The sequence below is a fragment of the Hetaerina americana genome, unplaced genomic scaffold, assembly GCF_022747635.1.
Source record: "Hetaerina americana unplaced genomic scaffold, ioHetAmer1.1.p SCAF_39, whole genome shotgun sequence".
In the NCBI taxonomy this organism is placed as follows: Eukaryota; Metazoa; Arthropoda; class Insecta; order Odonata; family Calopterygidae; genus Hetaerina; species Hetaerina americana.
In genome coordinates, this window is record NW_027286974.1 from 3,362,245 (window position 1) to 3,380,800 (window position 18,556).

The window sequence follows — 18,556 nt, forward strand, 5'->3', positions numbered from 1 at the left end:
AAAATTTTATTTACAGCATAGAAATTTAATTACATTAAGAATTCGAAATGTTAACTCTCTATCAGTTGCGAACCATTGCTTGCATAAGTTAATACAAGTGCTATCCACAAAGTTACCTAATCTCTCTAATTTCATTGACATGGTCATTTATAATTATTGTTATCAACATGGTAACTCATCAGCAGGGCATGAATAAGTTTTAAAAGATTCTAAACTCAATTTTTCGATAGATAACTGATATGAATTTGATGAAACGGGATTCAAATGTCCGCCATAGTTGAAAGGACCAATAGGAAACGTCCCTCCCAGGACGACGGTTGTAAACAAACGTCAAGCGCTGTCCTCTCGTGATAATAACGTGTAAGCCAAAGTGTTCATTATGACGTCTGCAATAGCGGCGTTAAAAGTGTGATTCTCTTGTGAGTAATTGAAGAAAACAGGTTATGTTCCGTATTAAAACAGAGAACTGTGTCGTAATCGTGTTATCGCTTGATAGTCGAAGATGAATCCTTTGCCGAAATCAGTTCTCTGTCGACTTTGTCTCTATAGAAGTGAGTTCTCAATAGACATCTTCGACGAGAATGGCAAACATGGGTACGTTGCCGCGGAAGTCATTGAGGATTTGTTGCAATTAAATGTAAGTTCAGCTTGTTTTTGCAAAATATATATGTATTCAGAAGTGAGTATTCACAAGTTTCAACAGTGTACCCATCCAAAATAATCCAAGGTAACAGTTATCAGTTCGAACGCTAATCTAGTCGACCAACTTGTCTCATTGAATTCATTCTAAAATGATTAAATGTGGGCTTGTGAGTGTCAAAATGGTTAATTTTCCTTGAATGGAGTGTATTTTAATGACTGTTTTGATTGAATTTGTATCATGGTTGCATCATTTGCTACTGATTACGTCGACATCCGATGTTTTGCACGAATACTGTAATGTACATATCCTGTTAAAAGGTACCCCAAGACTTAATTTCTTAGGATATGGTCGTGTTTTTGCCATCATTTTGCAAAGGCATTATATATTTCCATTCTATGCTGAAAAGACGAAGGTTAGACGAGGAAAAATGAATATATAGCCGTGTTAATTTGTCAATGTTGTTCACTAAGTTTGGAGGTAAATTTGTTATTATTGCTGTCACAGTGATGGCAATTACAAGCGGTTTTTGATTAAGTGACTTTTAATATACTCTATTTAACTGTTTACTGTGTTGAAATGCATGTTGTAGATGTAAAAGGGGGGAGACCGTTGTTTGAGGGAAGTATACAAAAGCAAATTACGGGGATGTAAAAGTTGTAAATGAGAACTGATATTGACACGGTCATGTTTTCTTGCACAGAATCACAAATATTGCATACTAGAACTGTGCGTTGCGTTGCCCCGGTTTGTATAGATAAAGATTGCAAACTTGGAAGTTGTGTTTCCCAGGTTTACGAATTGTCTCTTGTGTCTCTATCGAAGTATGCTATGTTGATATTTTCGTATAAACATATGCTTTCGAATTGAATTAATCCTTGCGCGACCAAATTTATTTCACTCAAGTGTAAGTATTCCGTGGAGCAGACCATTATGCTTGCACACTACGTTATAAATTTCGAGCGGCTAGGTTTTCGGAAAGTTTTAATGAACAGGATAACAGTGTCCCGACGTTACTTCTTTTCAAAAATTCATCCATTTGCTGACGATACCGTGATGTACGCGGAAATATCCAGCCATGAAGATAGAGTATCATTAGCTAATGACCTTTATTCAATCCAAAAGTGTTGCGAGGCATGGGAGCTAGAATTAAATTTGAATTGATGTTTTGATACATTTTTGGAAGACTTAACACTGTACAGGGAAACCAGCGTAACAAACGTGGAATCATTAAAATACTAGGGTGTAACGGTGACTATGGATATGTCCTGGGGGAAAAATATTCATGAAATTTGCAAAATATCAAATAAAAAGTTTGGATTCCAAACTTTGGGAATTTTGAATGGTCTAGGAGCTTTGTTTCTTCATGTTAGTTGGACCCCAACTCGAGTACTATATGCTTAGAAAGCGTATGAGATCCTTATGAAGTAGGTTGAGTTATTGTGGAAACTAGATCGAGTGAAACGTAGAGCAGATAGATTTTGTGAAAAGTTGTTTAATGAACAAGTACGTAGCTGGGAAACGACGTTACCTTTCGTTTTTCACTTGTTTGTTATTGCTCCTAGTTACATGTTCATGGCAACGACGTCAACAAACACAGGATTTCGAATAAACGAAATGGCGTATTTCGGGAGCGACATTTGTTTAAAATTTCATCTTTTCCTGGCACCATTGGAGATCATAATTGCAGTAGGAGATAATTCTAATTATCTCCTATTGCGATTGCTGTCAAGTCGCAATAGGAGATAATTAGAATTGGTAGTGAATATATTCGTTGATATCTTCCAATTTCTTTCCTGCGATTTATTTTTGTGTTTAATAGACCCATTTTTATAACAGTTCGACAGAATTTTGATAAGTGTACGTATCCTGCTATTGAATACTGTTGCATGTGAGTACTTTCTTTCGTGAGATTTAACATTTTTCGATTGCATGATCAAATTAATATTTGTGTAGTTGTCAAACGATCGCGTTTGTACGTGTATGTCCGGTGACCTAACACCCCCCGCCACACACCCTTGCCGCGGCTGGCTGGTTATTGTGTATAGATGTAGACGTGCATATTTTCTTACGTGAAATCAGTTTTTATGTCAGTATTTGTTCGTCTAAACGAGTAACTTCCCCTTAGCTCTATATTCAGATGAGGCATTACCCCACGATTAATTGCGAACTGGATTGCAGTGAATTTAGGCTGGGAACCACTTGAGATGCGAAGAGAACAAGCGAGACTAAGACTTTTAGAAAGGTTAAGAACAAACGAGTTAAACGATGGCACTAAAGGAATTATTACTTTGGCGCCACACTGCTTTGGCGGATTGTATAAATCGATTTGGCGGATTGTATTTGGCGGTTTTGTTTGCGGATTGTATAAATTTGTGTGGCTTTGGCATGCAGTTTTTTTTCTTATTTAATTATGTGTGGTTCTCTAACACCTCCTGCCACACCGCCCCTGTGGCGGCTTGCGGAGGGTATTAAGTAGATTTGGAACTCCGAGAGCAGCTTTGAGACACTCTGATATCATTGTGGGTGATAGATTATTCATGACCCCGTGACAACTATAACATGTGTACAGTTTTTCACAGATTATCCTTTGACTCAATTTTCGTTGCTTAATTATGTATTAGACTCGTACGTATGTGAAATGTCAACTCTTACATGGCCCGTTGAAGAACAAGCTCTTTATGGCCGATGCCATTTGAATCAAACAAAATTCTGGACGAAGTCTAGGATTGTCCAAAAAATAAGCAGAATAGTTGTGGGGGAAACATTTACTGCAGATCAAAGTACAAAATACTAAAACTCTTCAAAAGAACAGCACCCTTTAACGATATCTCTGAAATAGTTGAGAAAGAAGTTTTCCCTTAGATTTCACTACGACAATTCCGTTGCATGGAAACACACGACTGACTTGAGTTAAGACTAATCTCCATCATATGTTCTGGAGTTCTCCTCGACGAGGATATTCAAAGAGATATTTTGACATCATATATCGGTTGGATTTGCGATCACAAGCAACAGAGAACTTCAACGCTGAAGGAATTTGAAAACTAATTCAGAGATATATGGCTAATGTGTTGAAATCTGTTTGGCAAAAATGTACATATTAAAATATGACAGAAAGTGGGTGATTGAGATGGTGCGTTGGCTAACGTACTGGCTTCCCACCCAGAGGGCCCTGGTTCAAATCCCGGCGTTGTTGAATATTTTTCAGTGAGAAGTATCTGGATCCCTACTTGAGGTGCTTTGTGGAGGGCACTTTGAGTGAGTACGGTATCCGTCAGATGGGACGTAAAACTGTTTGACCCCTTGACGCCTATCTTTGAGAGTAGGCTAATGCCGACGCCGGGTTTCTCTCTCCACCCTTCATCCTTTCCTGTCCATCCCATATGGCGCAAATGACCTCAGCTGTTGGTCACGGCCTCCCATAAAATACTACTGCTACTACCCAGTAAAACATTAATATGACCCTCGTTCAAGGCACCTTTATCTAACGACCTCAAACCTGCAAACGTGTGTTGAGGGGGGTAAGTTACTTCCACATGCCACCAGACCAGGAGTGCTTGTGAAGATCATTTTGTTTGTGTGGTCTACAGCAAACATGTATGTTTGCGTGTTAGTTGTAAGCCTACCCTCTTAGAATTGGTAAGTGAACGTAAATTGATCTTTTTTCACTTCTAAGGCCTCGCATCTTTCTCTTGTTTTGTTTGCGCAGGTCAGGAGGGAAGATGGCTACCCGCAATGGGTCTGCGCCAAGTGTCTCAACAAGCTCACGGACTTCAAAGTATTCAAAAGTCAGTGCCACAACTCACACGAGACGTTTGATACGGAGTTCAGAGTTGTGAGTGGATCAAGAGATGACCCATTCCCAAATCCTCGGGCCGTGAGTATCCGTGGAATACTTTTAAACACTGTTCCTCACTTATTCTGCATTCTGTTTCTCTGCGCAATGTACGTGCAATTGTAAATAATAATAATAATCAAAAATCAATGTCCCTTTCACACTCGCAATTAGCAAGTGGTGTACAGATAACCTTGTAGATTTAAATGTAAACAAAATTTAAATATTATACTTTACACGCAATAAGAACGTGACAGATGATCTACTGGTAAAATTTAATCTAAACCAATCAAGTAAGCATGTGATGTAATGTTCATTTCATGGTATTTGTGTGTGTGTGCAAATATTTCTTGGGATACGCATGTCAAAAGCCCTTCAACACAAGCTCAGTTCAACTTGTTATTTATTAAGACCCATGTATTAGACTAGTGAAACTACGACTCAATTTATGCTCTGGAGAAGTTCATTCCAAAGTAAACTACTACCCTGTCCAATATATATGCGAACAGAGGCCATGAACACTTTATTTTGCTTTAAATTTAGATTCTAAATCAGTTTTGTTTCCCCCTATCCATCAAAGTCCTCTCTCCATTCATAGGCTATGCCTCCTTCTTGTATTTTATCTTCTTCTTCTTCTTGTCCATTCCACTGTTTAATAGCAGAGCACACTCCTATTGGAAGTCCTCCTCCTTTAAAGGCAGTTCTTCAAACCTTTTAAATTAGTTTTCTCATGTCGTTTCTTTGCTTTATTGATTCTGTCTTCTCCACACATCATCTTGTGCCCAAGTGATCATTGTGACCGGATATAGACGGATCTGGGTTCGAATCCCAGTCAAGGCGAATGATTTTTACACTCTGAAATTGTTGCATTGAAATGCACATTAGCGGATGACTCCGTTAAAAAGTTACTGTTGTGGCATCTCCCGCAGTTTCTTTGGAATTTATCTAAGCTAAAGAAGTGGAAGCTAAATCCACTTGAAAACAGATGTTTTCTTCTTCAGAGCATTATTACTGCACTAAACAGCTGTCAACATTTCAGTTATTTCTTGATAACTTCCATATCGACTTCACCGAAAAACTTTATGTTGACTCATTGCTATGTTATTTCGATCGCCTTGGTGACTGGGTTACAAATAATAATATGGGCATTAATACAGGTTCGCACCCAAAAGTGGCAGGACTGATTTTCTGTGGCGGGAACAGAGCAGTGGAGGGGGGTCAGCCTGGCAGGGTAAGGCGGAGGGGGCTCTTAGCAACAGACCGACACCAACCTCATTCACCTGCGGGCTGTCGTTGAGTGAGGACACCGTTTTTAGTGAAGCAAGTTTTTTGTCCGCATCGAAAAACAAAATGAATCTGAATTTAGAGCAACGTTATTCCGTGAAGTTTTGTGAGAAACTCGGGAAGACGGCAACTGAGACCCTCGATATGATCAAGCAGGCTTATGGGGACACTGCCTTAAGCCATTCCACAGTATTTGAGTGGCACGAGTTGTTTAAAGAGGGTAGGGAGCTCGTTGAAGACGACCATCACTCCGGACGGCCGTCGACGGCAAGAACCGACACGAATGTGGACAGAGTGAGGACACTGCTGAACACAGTCCGACGCTTAACCAGTGAAGACATTGCAGACCAGTTGGGTCTGTCTGCATCCAACGTCCAACGCATTATTTCACAGGATTTGGCCATGCGCAAGGTGTGCGCGAAGATGGTGCCGAAAATTCTGCCATGGCGCCCTCGTCGTCAAACAGCTCCTGGCCTAAATACGGCGTAGCCACGTTGCCGCAACCCGCCCTATTCTCCCGAACTGGCACCACCGGACTTCTTCTTCTTCCCCCTGATGAAAAGACAGCTCAAGGGACGACGTTTTGACTCGATACAGGCCGTTCAAGAGGCTTCGACGAGGGTCATCACAACAGCATCCCCAAAGAAAATTTCCAGCGGGCGTACGGGGAATGGGAGCAACGTTATACTAAGTGTGTAGCAGCTCAAGGAGCATACTTTGAAGATTATTAAGTCGATGTAAGTATATCGTCAATGAAATTCTTGTAAAAAAATCAGTCCTACCACTTTTGGGTGCGATCCAAGTAAAAAGTAAGCATATAAAATTTTCAAATAAAAAGAATGCAGAAAAGGAAATTTACACCCTCTTTGGAGAAAGAATCCCACGTATTAGTCAATGCAAATATTTAGGCATTTATCTAACTAGGGATCTCGGGGTGGGGAGTCCAAGTAGATCATTTGACAACACGGAAGGCATTTAAAGTATTGCATTGGGTGATGAGAAATTTAAAAGAAAGTAGCGTAGCCACAAAAAGGAAAATAAGCATTGTAAGGCACTGGTCATCCCTATCCTAGAATACTCCATAGTATGGGATCCATGTGAGGTGGGACATCTTAAAAAGATAGAAAAAGTTCAGAGAAAGGCAGCAAGATATGTACTCTCGGAAGGTACAAAAGAACGGATAGTGTCACGGAAATGTCTTGGATATACTGAAATGGGAGAGTTTGAATAAAATAGAAGAAAAAGGAGTAGGATAGGCGCGATGTATAGAATTGTTAAAAAGGACGAAGCGTGGGAAGATTTATGGGGAAAGAGATAAGAAAACCAAACTTTAATAGGGGAAAAACAACCATAGTTTCAAAATAAAAATAAGAACTCAAAAAACAAATAAGAAAAAATACTCTTTTTCTAAATAGAACTATTGTTTGACTGGAACCAGCTGCCTCTAGAGGTTTGTTTGAGCCCTTTCCATCCAATTTTAGAAGTTTTAAGTTGGTAAAGGTAAAGCAGCCACTGGGTAATAAACTTCATTGTAGTCATGAAAATATTGTTTGTATGTGATGTGGAAGTTTGTTTGTATGTGATGTGGAAGTGTCATTGTACCTGTATGTAAGAATATTTTGTCTCTTTATCTGTTTTCATGTGTTCGTATGTAATTTTTGTTGTAAGAGTTATCTTTGACCTAACTTGACCGTTGCCACCGGGAAATTCGCCTAATTGCAACTTAATTGTGTAAATAATAAAAATAAAAAATAATTTCGGCAATTTCCATTTTTGACCAACAGTATACAGAAGGTAAGAATAGGTCTTGAAAGGCCTTGTATCAACCGTGGCATCTCAGTAGGCCATCTCTTTAAAACGTTTTCGATCCACTTAGATAACTAATGTTTTCTTCTTCAGAGTACTATCACCATTTAAACAGCTGTCAGTACATGTCTGAGTTTAATATCTTATGATAACTTTAACATCACCGCATTTCACCAAAAAACACTTGATTTGTTGATTCGTTGGCTCTGTGATATCGTCAATTTCCATTATTTTGACGACAATTAGTAAAAACAAGAAAGGACAGCAGCAGACAAACATAACTGGCACATACCATAACACACGGCTCGATGATCTGCCAAGCACAGAAGACAGCTCCTCATTGGGTGGCTCAGGCAACTATAGTGGGCACGGGGCTATGGTCATACGCTTCATGGCCTCCATCTTTCACCAGTTTGCAAACATATTGCACAGACCACGGCGGTTAATCATTATTTAAGAACACCACACTTTAGTTTGATCAGGATATACTACCTTGATCAAAAAGTTCCCGGAATAACCACCGTGTGGCGCTCCCATCGTTCCGATTTGAGTTCTGTTTTTTTTGTTAAATTGGTACATCTGTTGTTGATATTCCCTTTAAATCTTAGTGTCATAACTTGACATTTGCAAAAGTTACGTAGCCAAGAGTACATCTATCTCTGTGTGTGTTGGCGATTTTTTACAATTTCAGAAATGGATTTAAATTTGCAACAACGAACTTGTATTAAATTTTGCGTAAAAAACGGATTTAGTGGCGCACGGACGTTGGAAATGTTGGAAAAGTGTTTCGGCAACGATTCTCTAAAAAAAACGGTCGTTTACCAGTGGCACGAGCGGTTCAGAAGTGGTCGTGAGTCAATCGAAGATGATGAACGCAGTGGCAGACCATCGACATCGAAAGTCGGTGAAAAAATTGATAAAGTAAAAGAAATGTTGGTCAATAACCGCAAATTAACCATCAGAGAAATAGCGGAGGACTTGAACATTGCCTATGGATCCGCCCAAGACATTGTGGTTAATGATTTGGGTTTCCGTCGTGTAGCAGCAAAGTTGGACCTCAATTTCATGCAAAAAAGAGACCGTGTTGACGTCACAAAAGACATGATTTGCGAGGCTGAATCCGATCCCACATTCATCAAAAGGATCATTACTGGAGACGAGACGTGGGTTTATGAGTACGACACGCAATCCAGACATCAGGCAAGTGAATGGCGTTCACCAAATGAGCCGAGACCAAAAAAACCACGTCGTTTTCAGTCAAAAAAGAAGGCAATGCTGACGGTTTTCATGGATTACAACGGTGTAGTGCATCATGAATTTTTGCCAGAAGGCCAGACAGTAAACAAAGAGTATTATTTGGGCGTTATGAGACGTTTGCGTGAAGCAATTTGCCGAAAGAGACCAGAAATGTGGGCAGAAAACTCGTGGATTTTGCACCATGATAACGCACCGTCGCACAGTGCTATCATTATTCGTAATTTTTTGACAAAAAATGCAACAAATACCATCCAACAGCCACCGAATTCACCTGATTGGGCTCCCTGTGACTTCTTTCTGTTCAATCGAGTTAAAAAACCATTACGGGGAACGCGTTTTAGCAGCCGAGAGGAAGTAATGGAAAAATCGCAGGAAGCACTGATGGACATACCGAAAACCGAATATAAAAAATGTTTCGAGGATTGGATCAAGCGCTGGCATAAGTGTGTTGCAGTCGATGGGGATTACTTTGAAGGGGACAATATAGATTTAGATGAATAAACCTGTATTTTTAATTTTCTGAATAAATTCCGGGAACTTTTTGATCAAGGTAGTATTATATAAAGAATGAGGAATTTCAGTATATCAGCTATCCTTTCGTCAATATTCATCCTTTTGCAGCGATTTGTTTAATTCTAATGTATGTGATTTGGTTACCTTTAAACACATTATAATAAAGCAAGAAACCACACAAGAAATCTTACGAGCCTAACTGCCTTAAGAGGAGGAATTCCAAGGAGGGTACTTCATTAAACAGATGAATGAAAATAAGAAGAAGGTGGAATATACGGGGTCGCACCCAAAAGTGGTCGGACTGATTTTTTTACAAGAATTTTATTGACGATATACTTACAAGGGCCTAATAATCTTCAAAGTATGCTCCTTGAGCTGCTACACACTTAGTATAACGTTGCTCCCATTCCCCGTACGCCCGATGGAAATTTTCTTTGGGGATGCCGTTGATGACCCTCGTCGAAGCCTCTTGAACGGTCTTTATCGAGTCAAAACGTCGTCCCTTGAGCTGTCTTTTCATCAGGGGGAAGAAGAAGAAGTCCGGTGGTGCCAGATCGGGAGAAAAGGGTGGGAAAGGCAACGTGGCAACGCCGTATTTGGCCAGGAGCTGTCTGACGACGAGCGCGCCATGGCAGAATTTTCGGCACCATCTTGGCGCACACCTTGTGCATGGCCAAATCTTGTGAAATAATGCGTTGGACGTTGGATGCAGACAGACCCAACTGGTCTGCAATTTCTTCACTGGTTAAGCGTCGGTCTGTGTTCAGCAGTGTCCTCACTCTGTCCACATTCGTGTCGGTTCTTGCCGTCCGGAGCGATGGTCGTCTTCAACGAGCTCCCTACCCTCTTTAAACAACTCGTGCCACGCAAATACTGTGGAACGGCTTAAGGCAGTGTCCCCATAAGCCTGCTTGATCATATCGAGGGTCTCAGTGTCCGTCTTCCCGAGTTTCGCACAAAGCTTCACGGAATAACGTTGCTCTAAATTCAGATTCATTTTGTTTTTTGACGCGGACAAAAAACTTGTTTCACTAAAAACGGTGTCCTCGCTTAACGACAGCCCGCAGGCAACTGAGGTTGGTGTCGGTCTGTTGCTAAGAGCCCCCTCCACCTCACCCTGCCAGGCAGACCCCCCTCCACTGCTCCATTCGCACCAGAGAAAATCAGTCCTACCACTTTTGGGTGCGACCCTGTATAAGAAGGAGGCATAGCCTAGTACGAATGGAGAGAGAGTTCTTTGAATAAGAAGGGAGGACAACAAAATCATTGATGTATAGAATCTAAATTTAAATCAAAATAAAGTTTTCATTTCCTTCAGTTCGAGTATTTATTGGACAGACTTTGTGTGAGTTGCCGTATAGGAAGTGAAACTACATTTTCATACGCTATTTTGACTTTTATAAAGGAGAATATATAATCCTCTGGGGTTACTAATCAACGCTAATGGAGGAACAATTAATGGGATCATGTACACGTATGGCAGTATGAAAATGTGTAGATGAAAGCATTAAATATTCTTTGACAACTCTCGGTTTTGTCCTTAGGGATTTTAATTTAATTAAAGTGTTGGGGCGTTGGGAAGAGCACAAATAATTCACAGATTGCATAATCTGCTTTTGGTTAATTAATAGGTTTACTATGTGTGCATGTATAAATCTATATAGACACACAAATGTTCTTATATATACTTATATATGTGTGTGTAGATAAATCTTTAATTTTCCAATTGCAGTCCTCCTCCAAGGGACTGGCGGAGGAAACGGTGACGGATGACTACTTCCCAGAAGGGGTAAGTTTTCCAACAAGCTCTGGACCCGCAAACTTGCCTGCCATTCCATCTCTAGCGTAAGAGAGTGTACTTGTTTGAAGAAGCCAAACTTATCTGCTAATACGTAAACCATAATAATCCTCCCCCACCTCATCACTATTATCTATTCCTTCAACTACTGTCACATTCCAATTCCCCCATCACTATCAAATGTTTCCCAGCAGGTCAACACACACCCTATTATGTGTCCTCTTTTAACCCTTTGCGGTCCAATATTTATTTCGGAATTCCAACAGTCTGGTCCAAATTATTTTTGGAAAAAAGAAATAAAACGTCAGATGCTAATGTTGTATATTTTATTGTTCATATTTGCATTTTTTTACTGTGGGTTTCCTCTTTATTATAGTGAAGCACATCGAATGATTTAATTTATTCTTTAAAATCTTTAAGCGTGTGGTATCTTTTGAAGCAATTTCCCACATGTAGTCCAGGATTACGGTCACAAGTTTCACATATATAGATTGTCTCCCTTCTTCCACCCGGCACATTTCTTTTCGAACACACAAGACAGTCTTTGTGCTTTCCCTCTGGATGCGGAACAATTATATGTAGCTTCCCATTTAGTCTCTGCTCCTTGTCTGAATCGGAAGTTCTTCCTCTCTTGGTTGCAGAAGTTCCCTGGCGGAAGTTGCCAACTAGCTCCATCAACAACTGCCTCCTGAATCTTAGGTGACTTAAAGGTTTTTTTATTTTGAATCTTGCAGTTTTCCTGGTAAAGGATATACCCATTTATTATTGATACCTCCATGCCCCAGAAAAACAGCTTTCGCCACCACTTTAGAGTCTTTCAAAGGAAGCAGTAGGAAGAGGTATATTGATCTGCAGTTTCCACTGCGCCCATATTTTTTGTATAGTGCACAACGACACTTGGCTTCTCAACCTCTTGAATCTGACAAGTTCCCTTTGCTTTCCTTGAAACAGCCTCCGAAGATGATGTGCTCCAAGTACTGAGCAAAGAAAAAACGCGTTTAACGTCACAATTTGATCCAAATCATTCCCGAAGTTGCAATCTTCTTCACTAGATAAATCTGCAAACTCGTCATCAACGTCACACATATAGTCATCTTCGTCACTACTATCAGCATAAATTTCTTTTCTTATCTCATCTTCATCCATTTTTGAACCACTAAAAATAAGAAGAGAGCTTGTAAATGAAATCCATAGAAATGAATCACTGGTATAAAAAAACAACGAAAACTGACTTTACTATGCATAATGTGCGCAATATTTGGAACGGAATAATAATACATTCTAATAATTAGGTAATTTTACAAAAGAACTAACCTATAGGTTGCAGAAACCTCCAAAGTTAGTTGAAAAACACTGAAAAATAATGTCAACGATGGCTCAATTGCGTCAGCTACGATCGTAAACTACGCAAAATCGAACATCATGTGTTTCATTGTATTCATATCCTTAAAAGGTATTACATCCAAGAAAGACACGCGGAAAGGTTTAAGTAGGTCTAAGAAGTACAACCAAATGACACCAGATGGTAGAACCATTCTGATAAGGCGTATAAATGCCGCACGCAGCTCTGTCGAGCCTGACTCGACGTTGGACCGCAAAGGGTTAATGGATCATATATTATCCTACCAACTTCTTGATATATTTCCATTTTTCTTCGATAGTACTAGCTCCTTACCATCCTCCATGATTTCCTCTACAGCCTATTGTTACTCCTTCCTTTTTAATCCATTTAATGCTTCTACGTTCCATTTTCTAACCAGCCGCCCCTGCCTTATCTTTTTGAAACGGACACTACAATTCATAACAACTAAATTGTGGTCAGAGTCCGCATCCGCTCCCGGGAAGCTGTGTGAATTGATCACGCTGTTCCTAAACCTATGCCTAACCATATTATAATCTAACTGATACCTTCTCTGAGTCACCTGGAATCATTTTCCATGTATACCAACGTGTCTTTTGTGGTGTCTAAACCAAGCGTTGGTGATGACTAGCCCCTGTCTCTTCTGCAGAACTCAACTGCTTTCTTCCCGCGGTCATTCCTCGTGCCTAAACCGTAGTCCCTCATCTCTTCCTTCGCCTACCGTCTCATTCCAATCCCCCATCACTATCAAATGTTTCCTTGCAAGTCAACACAAGCGATTATGTCCTCTAACTGAACGTACAAGGTCGGTAACTTAAGTAATGAGACTGGAAACATAGCATTAGATCTGATCCGCCTTCAGTATCCATTTGAACTCGCTTGAGTCATTTGGTTGTCTGTAGAGATTTTTTTTTGTGAAAGATTTTTCTATTGCGTTCTTAACCCTCTTAGTGCGGTGGGGATTCCAGAGGTACTAGTGAGAAGTGCGAAGTGTAATTTAAGAAAATGTATCACCTTAGAAAAAAAAACATTATGAAGTTATTTGTTTAGATATCCATATGCAGTTTTTTTATTTTAAAATATAATATTGTAGTTAATAATGATGTAATACATTTACATCATCTGAAAAATAAATGTAATTATTACAGTATCATAAATTTGAAGAATATTTTTTTAGCAATAATATTTCGATTTTTAGACACAAAACTAATATTTTTTTAAAAACATTTTTCAATTAAACTACAATATTTAAATATAATAAAGAATCAAGAAGACATGTAGAAAATATTATAAATAAATAAAGAAAAACCAGTGAATTGCAATTTTTTTTGTCAGTAGTAGTAGTAGTTTTGAGGGGAGGCGACCGACAGCTAAGGTCATTTGCGCCATAGGGGAAGGACAGGAAAGGATGAAGGGTGGAGAGAAACCCGGCGTCGGCATTAGCCTACTCTTTACGAAAGGCGCCAAGGGGTCCGCGGCTTAACGTCCCATCCGACGGACGGCGTACTCACTCAAAGTGCCCTCCACAAAGCACCTCAAGTAGGGATCGAGATACCTCTGAAAAATATTCAACACCGCCGGGATTTGAACCCGCGCCCTCAGGGTGGGAAGCCAGTACGTTAGCCCCCGCACCATCTCGATCCCCTTTCTCTGCATAGTTCGATTTTGTTGAAAAGGCTGATCTCACCGAGTCAAATTGGGACTTTTCCCCTTTCCTTGAGACTGCGGCAATGTGCTTGCAATCTAAAGGCAGGAAAAAAACTAAGTTCCAATTCACAGAGAACTGCTGGCAATGTAATCCAATACACAGGGCGCAAATGATAAGATAGGATGGATGGCAGGATTACAAAGCAGTGCTCTAATTTCCATCGTATCAACAAAGTCTGAATAATCAGTTATATATCACCACCATAACACATTCAAGAGATATCAGATGATCACAGATTAATGAGTAGCCTTTCAGTGGCTTTTCATAGTGGAAAGACTACTCAGAAAAAAACGAGCAAACAATTAGGCTGAGCTTCCCGACATGTACAAAACTGAACGAAAAATTATAGTAAGAATTATACTTTTTGAAAAGCATTTAAAATTGCTAATAAAAAATTTAAAAAATGTGTTATATAATTCTATGGAATTCAACCTATCGATAGCACAAAAACCATAAATTATTAATGAATAAACCATAAGCTACAGGGATTTAAACAATAGCCTACGCAAGAGCCGATATATCAGCCCGCCGCACTTTTCGCCAGGGATACGAAAGCCGATATATCGGCCCGCCGCACTAAGAGGGTTAAAGTGAGTGACACCAATTTCGAGCAACGGTATGCTATCAAGTTTTGCTGCTTCAGACTTGGGTGGCACAGTGCAACGGACACTCTTGCTAAACCTCAGCAGGCCTATGGAGATAGTGCTATTAGTCTGAAGAGCCAAGGTTTTGTTGGCTGTATAAGGCATTTTCAGAAGGAAGAGAGTCGATTGAAGATGACCCATGAAGCGGAAGGCCTTCATCTTCAAGAAACGATGAAAACGTCGACAGAATATGGGATCTTGTGCGTTCAGATCGTTGCTTGACAGTCAGAATGATCAGTTAAGAAGAGATGATTTGACTCGCACACCACTGTTCATCAGATTTGGACCAAATGAATTGGGGATGAGATAAAATCTGTGCAGAAATGGTTCCATAAAACCTTTCGCCAGACCAAAAGGACCAGTAGTAGATTTTGGACAGAATAAAGCATTCCATTTGGCTCCTAAGCCTCTTCATTTGCCTGACTTGACTCCTTGTGACTTTGTTCTCTTCCCCAAAGTTGAAAAATCACCTCAAAAGGGAACTCTTTCTGGTGGGACAGTCGAAAACATTCAAACGGCTGTGATGGACCAGCTAGAGGCTATTCCAGCAGTAACAGAGTTCCAGCGCTGCTATTAGGAGTGGAAGAGGACCGTCTCCAGCACTGTTTGTGGCTTCAGAAGGAAGAGTTATTTCGAGGGTGACAATATATGAAATTGCAATTCTTTTGGAATGGAAAAATTAAAAAAATCAGTCTCATGACTTAATTTAGCAACCTCATACATCCAGTCACTACTTCCTCCTAATGATTGCTTTGTGGCAGACATACATGAACAATGACCAAGTTTGTTGGTTCTGCTTTAATCTCACTACTAGTAATATTATCTTATCCATTGCTTGTTCTAATTTGAATACAATTCTTCCTGCCTCTTCATTTAATACGATGAGAACCCCTCGTTGGCTCTCGTCCCCGCCGCTGTATATTATTCTATACTGATCACTCCAGTAATTCCCACTATCCTTCCATCTCACCTCTTGCATACACCTAAAAAATTATCTATAGTTCCTCTTTCCATCTCTCACTTTCGCATATTCGCATAATTTAGGACTAGTTTATGGTATTATTGAGGGATGAATTTCTCTGGAGAACTTTGTCAGATGAGTTTTAGTTCATGTTCCAATAAAAAGGCACAGGGTTCATCATGTGAGGACTACAGAGCAATAAGGAGTTTGATTTCATATTCATAGTTTTTGTGGTTCTCAGGATATATTCAACAAAAGGATAGAGAGTAGGGCAAATGATTACTTAGGGTATGATCAGTGTTTGGGTTTAGGAAGGGGAGAGGTACGCGTGATGCCATTGCAGTAATGAGATTATTAATCGAGAGGAATATAGAACACAACCAGGAGGTATTTGCCTGTTTCGTAGATTTCGAAAAAGCGTTTGATAGAGTGAATTGGGAAAAACTAATGAGTATATTGAAGAAAATATTAGGAATAGAGTGGAATAGGGACAGGAGGCTAATCCCCAACCTGAACATGTCTCAGACTGATATCAAGTGTGGGTGGGAAACGGGGAGTCAGGATGGGCAGTGTTAGGAAGAGGTGTAGGGCATGGGGTGTATCCCATTATCACCGTTGCTCTTCAAAATGAGTATATAAGTGGAGGAATCGATTGAAGAGAGGCATTATGGGAAGAATAACTGGAGGGATAGGAATGTAAGTCGGAGGGAAATTCATAAAATGAGTTAGTTTTCCACAGGACCAAGCTATAGTTACTGTCAGTCGGCCATCAAAGGAGTCGTAAGCATTGGATTGAGTGAAATGCAAATTCAGTGCGATCTATGTATGGGATGAGAACAAAGTAAATAAAACAAAGGTTACCACTCTGTTTTTTTTTAGAAAGAGGAAGACTTGAATATAAATATTTAAATAGGAGTTCTTTAACTGCGGCACGTGGAAATGTTTTCATATTTTGGAAATGTGTCTGATCAAGATTGTCGAAAGTACGAGGGTTAGTCAATAAATGAGTCGCAAATGCCATCGAAATAAATGTATGATCTGTTTTGAACACTTCACGGGGAACATCCCGAGTCCCTTGACTTGGTGCCCCCGGTGACTGCCGTCCGTTCAGGCCCCCTTGAGAAACCCACCATTTGAAGGGAGGACATTTTGAAAGAAGTGCCGTTTTAGGCCGTAGAGGTTAATTGCTCTTGGAATGACTGCAAACAGAAGACATCTCCGCTGCCAGGATGCTAGACAGAGATGGGATGGTTGTCTCTCAATGTACACGATGAATATACATGAGATAAGTGATGTAATTTTTGGGAAGTTCCTTTGATTATAATTGCCACTACCCAGTTTTGCGACTTATTTATTAATTAGCCCTCGTATTTTGGAAATAAGAAGAGTGAGTTAGGCAAAGAAGCTTTCACACAATAAGGAGGAGGTAGAGAGAATTGGCATGACACAGGAGACGTTGGGAGTATTAGTGAGATGTATGAGGAAAAGGCTTTGATGCATGGAGCGTTGGTTATATTAATGGCTATGGAAGCATGGTCAAAGTAGTAGTCAGGATATAAGAAGGAGGAGATGAATTGCGTTATCTTGGGAGCAGAGAAGCTTTTGAATACAATAAGAAGGAGGTGGAAGAGGGAGTTGAGATGACAGGGACGTTGGAGTATTAGGATTTTTAAGGAAAGTCTGGTTTAAACTTAGATATGGGGCGTGGTTATGTGTGGCTGTGGAAACGTGGTCATTGAAGGAAGAGAAAGAATGATGATGATAGGTGTGTGTATGTAGAAGTGGAAGCACTTAATTGGTATAGTGATATGGAGAGAGAGAGAGAGAGGTTTTAAAAGTGGACAGAAAGAAGGAAAACAGACGAATGAAGGAGGAAGTGGTGGTGCTATGTATAATATGGATGGATGATTGGTTGAAAGAGAGAGAGAGGGGATTGCTTTGGAGGAATCAGAATGAAGAGAAAGAGAGGAAGGAAGGAAGATGGATACATTCAGAAGAAGAGAGAGAGCATATCATATTGATTGATTGGCAATATTGGGGATGTTATAAGAATACTATGTGATATATATATAGGTATGGAAAGGGGGAGAATGTTAATGGCAGACTAGAAAGTATAGGAACAGGAGGAATAGGATAGGTGGATAGGGTTGTATTGGATGGAGTGAGGAGGGAAGGAAGTGTGCTGAATAGAAGAAGGCCTTTGTATTTGTAGCGATGGACGTGAGGGCCATGTCTACTTAACGGACGTCCACGTGAAGCAAACCGACTGCTCTCACCGTCTGCCCCTCTGGGAGGGAGAAGCACTCCTCTTCTTTGTGGAGAATTGCCTTTAGAGTGGACACGGAGAGAGAAAAAGAGCACTTGTATAATAAATAAGGGGAAGACCATCCTCTCCAAGTGTGACGTTTTCCACCGTTGGTCATTTATTCACTGGACAATGCCTCCTCTGTTTGCGTTTCCTCGCTTGAATTGGAGTTGTTCTGATCTGTTTGGGGGAGATCTCTCTCTCTCTTTGGTGTTTGCAGTAGTTGCAATGATAGTAGGGCGATTTGAAAGTGTTTCAAGAGTTTTTTTGGCTTTTTTGAGTGATTCAGGGTGTTCGTGTCGTTCTGAATGGTGCTCTCTGTCTCTCTCTCTCTCACCGAGCGTCCCTCCCTCCTCTTGTCCCTTCCAGGGAGGCCCTGGCTGCGTCCAAGTGAAGGTGGAGAAGGTTGACCCCGACGACTGCGCCTCCTATGACGAGGTAA

General features: G+C 40.3%; 1 protein-coding gene across 1 annotated transcript in view; it reads left to right on the top strand.

Annotated features, from left to right (window-relative positions):
• The first annotated feature begins 416 nt into the window (after positions 1-416).
• LOC139691724 (uncharacterized) overlaps positions 417-18,556 on the top strand; it is a 39,939-nt gene continuing 21,799 nt past the window's right edge. Inside the window, exons 1-4 of the mRNA XM_071589578.1 lie at positions 417-637; positions 4,353-4,520; positions 11,071-11,127; positions 18,484-18,552. Of these exons, the coding sequence (XP_071445679.1) occupies positions 503-637; positions 4,353-4,520; positions 11,071-11,127; positions 18,484-18,552 (429 nt within the window). The 5' untranslated portion in view covers positions 417-502. The remainder of the gene's footprint in view (positions 638-4,352; positions 4,521-11,070; positions 11,128-18,483; positions 18,553-18,556) is intronic.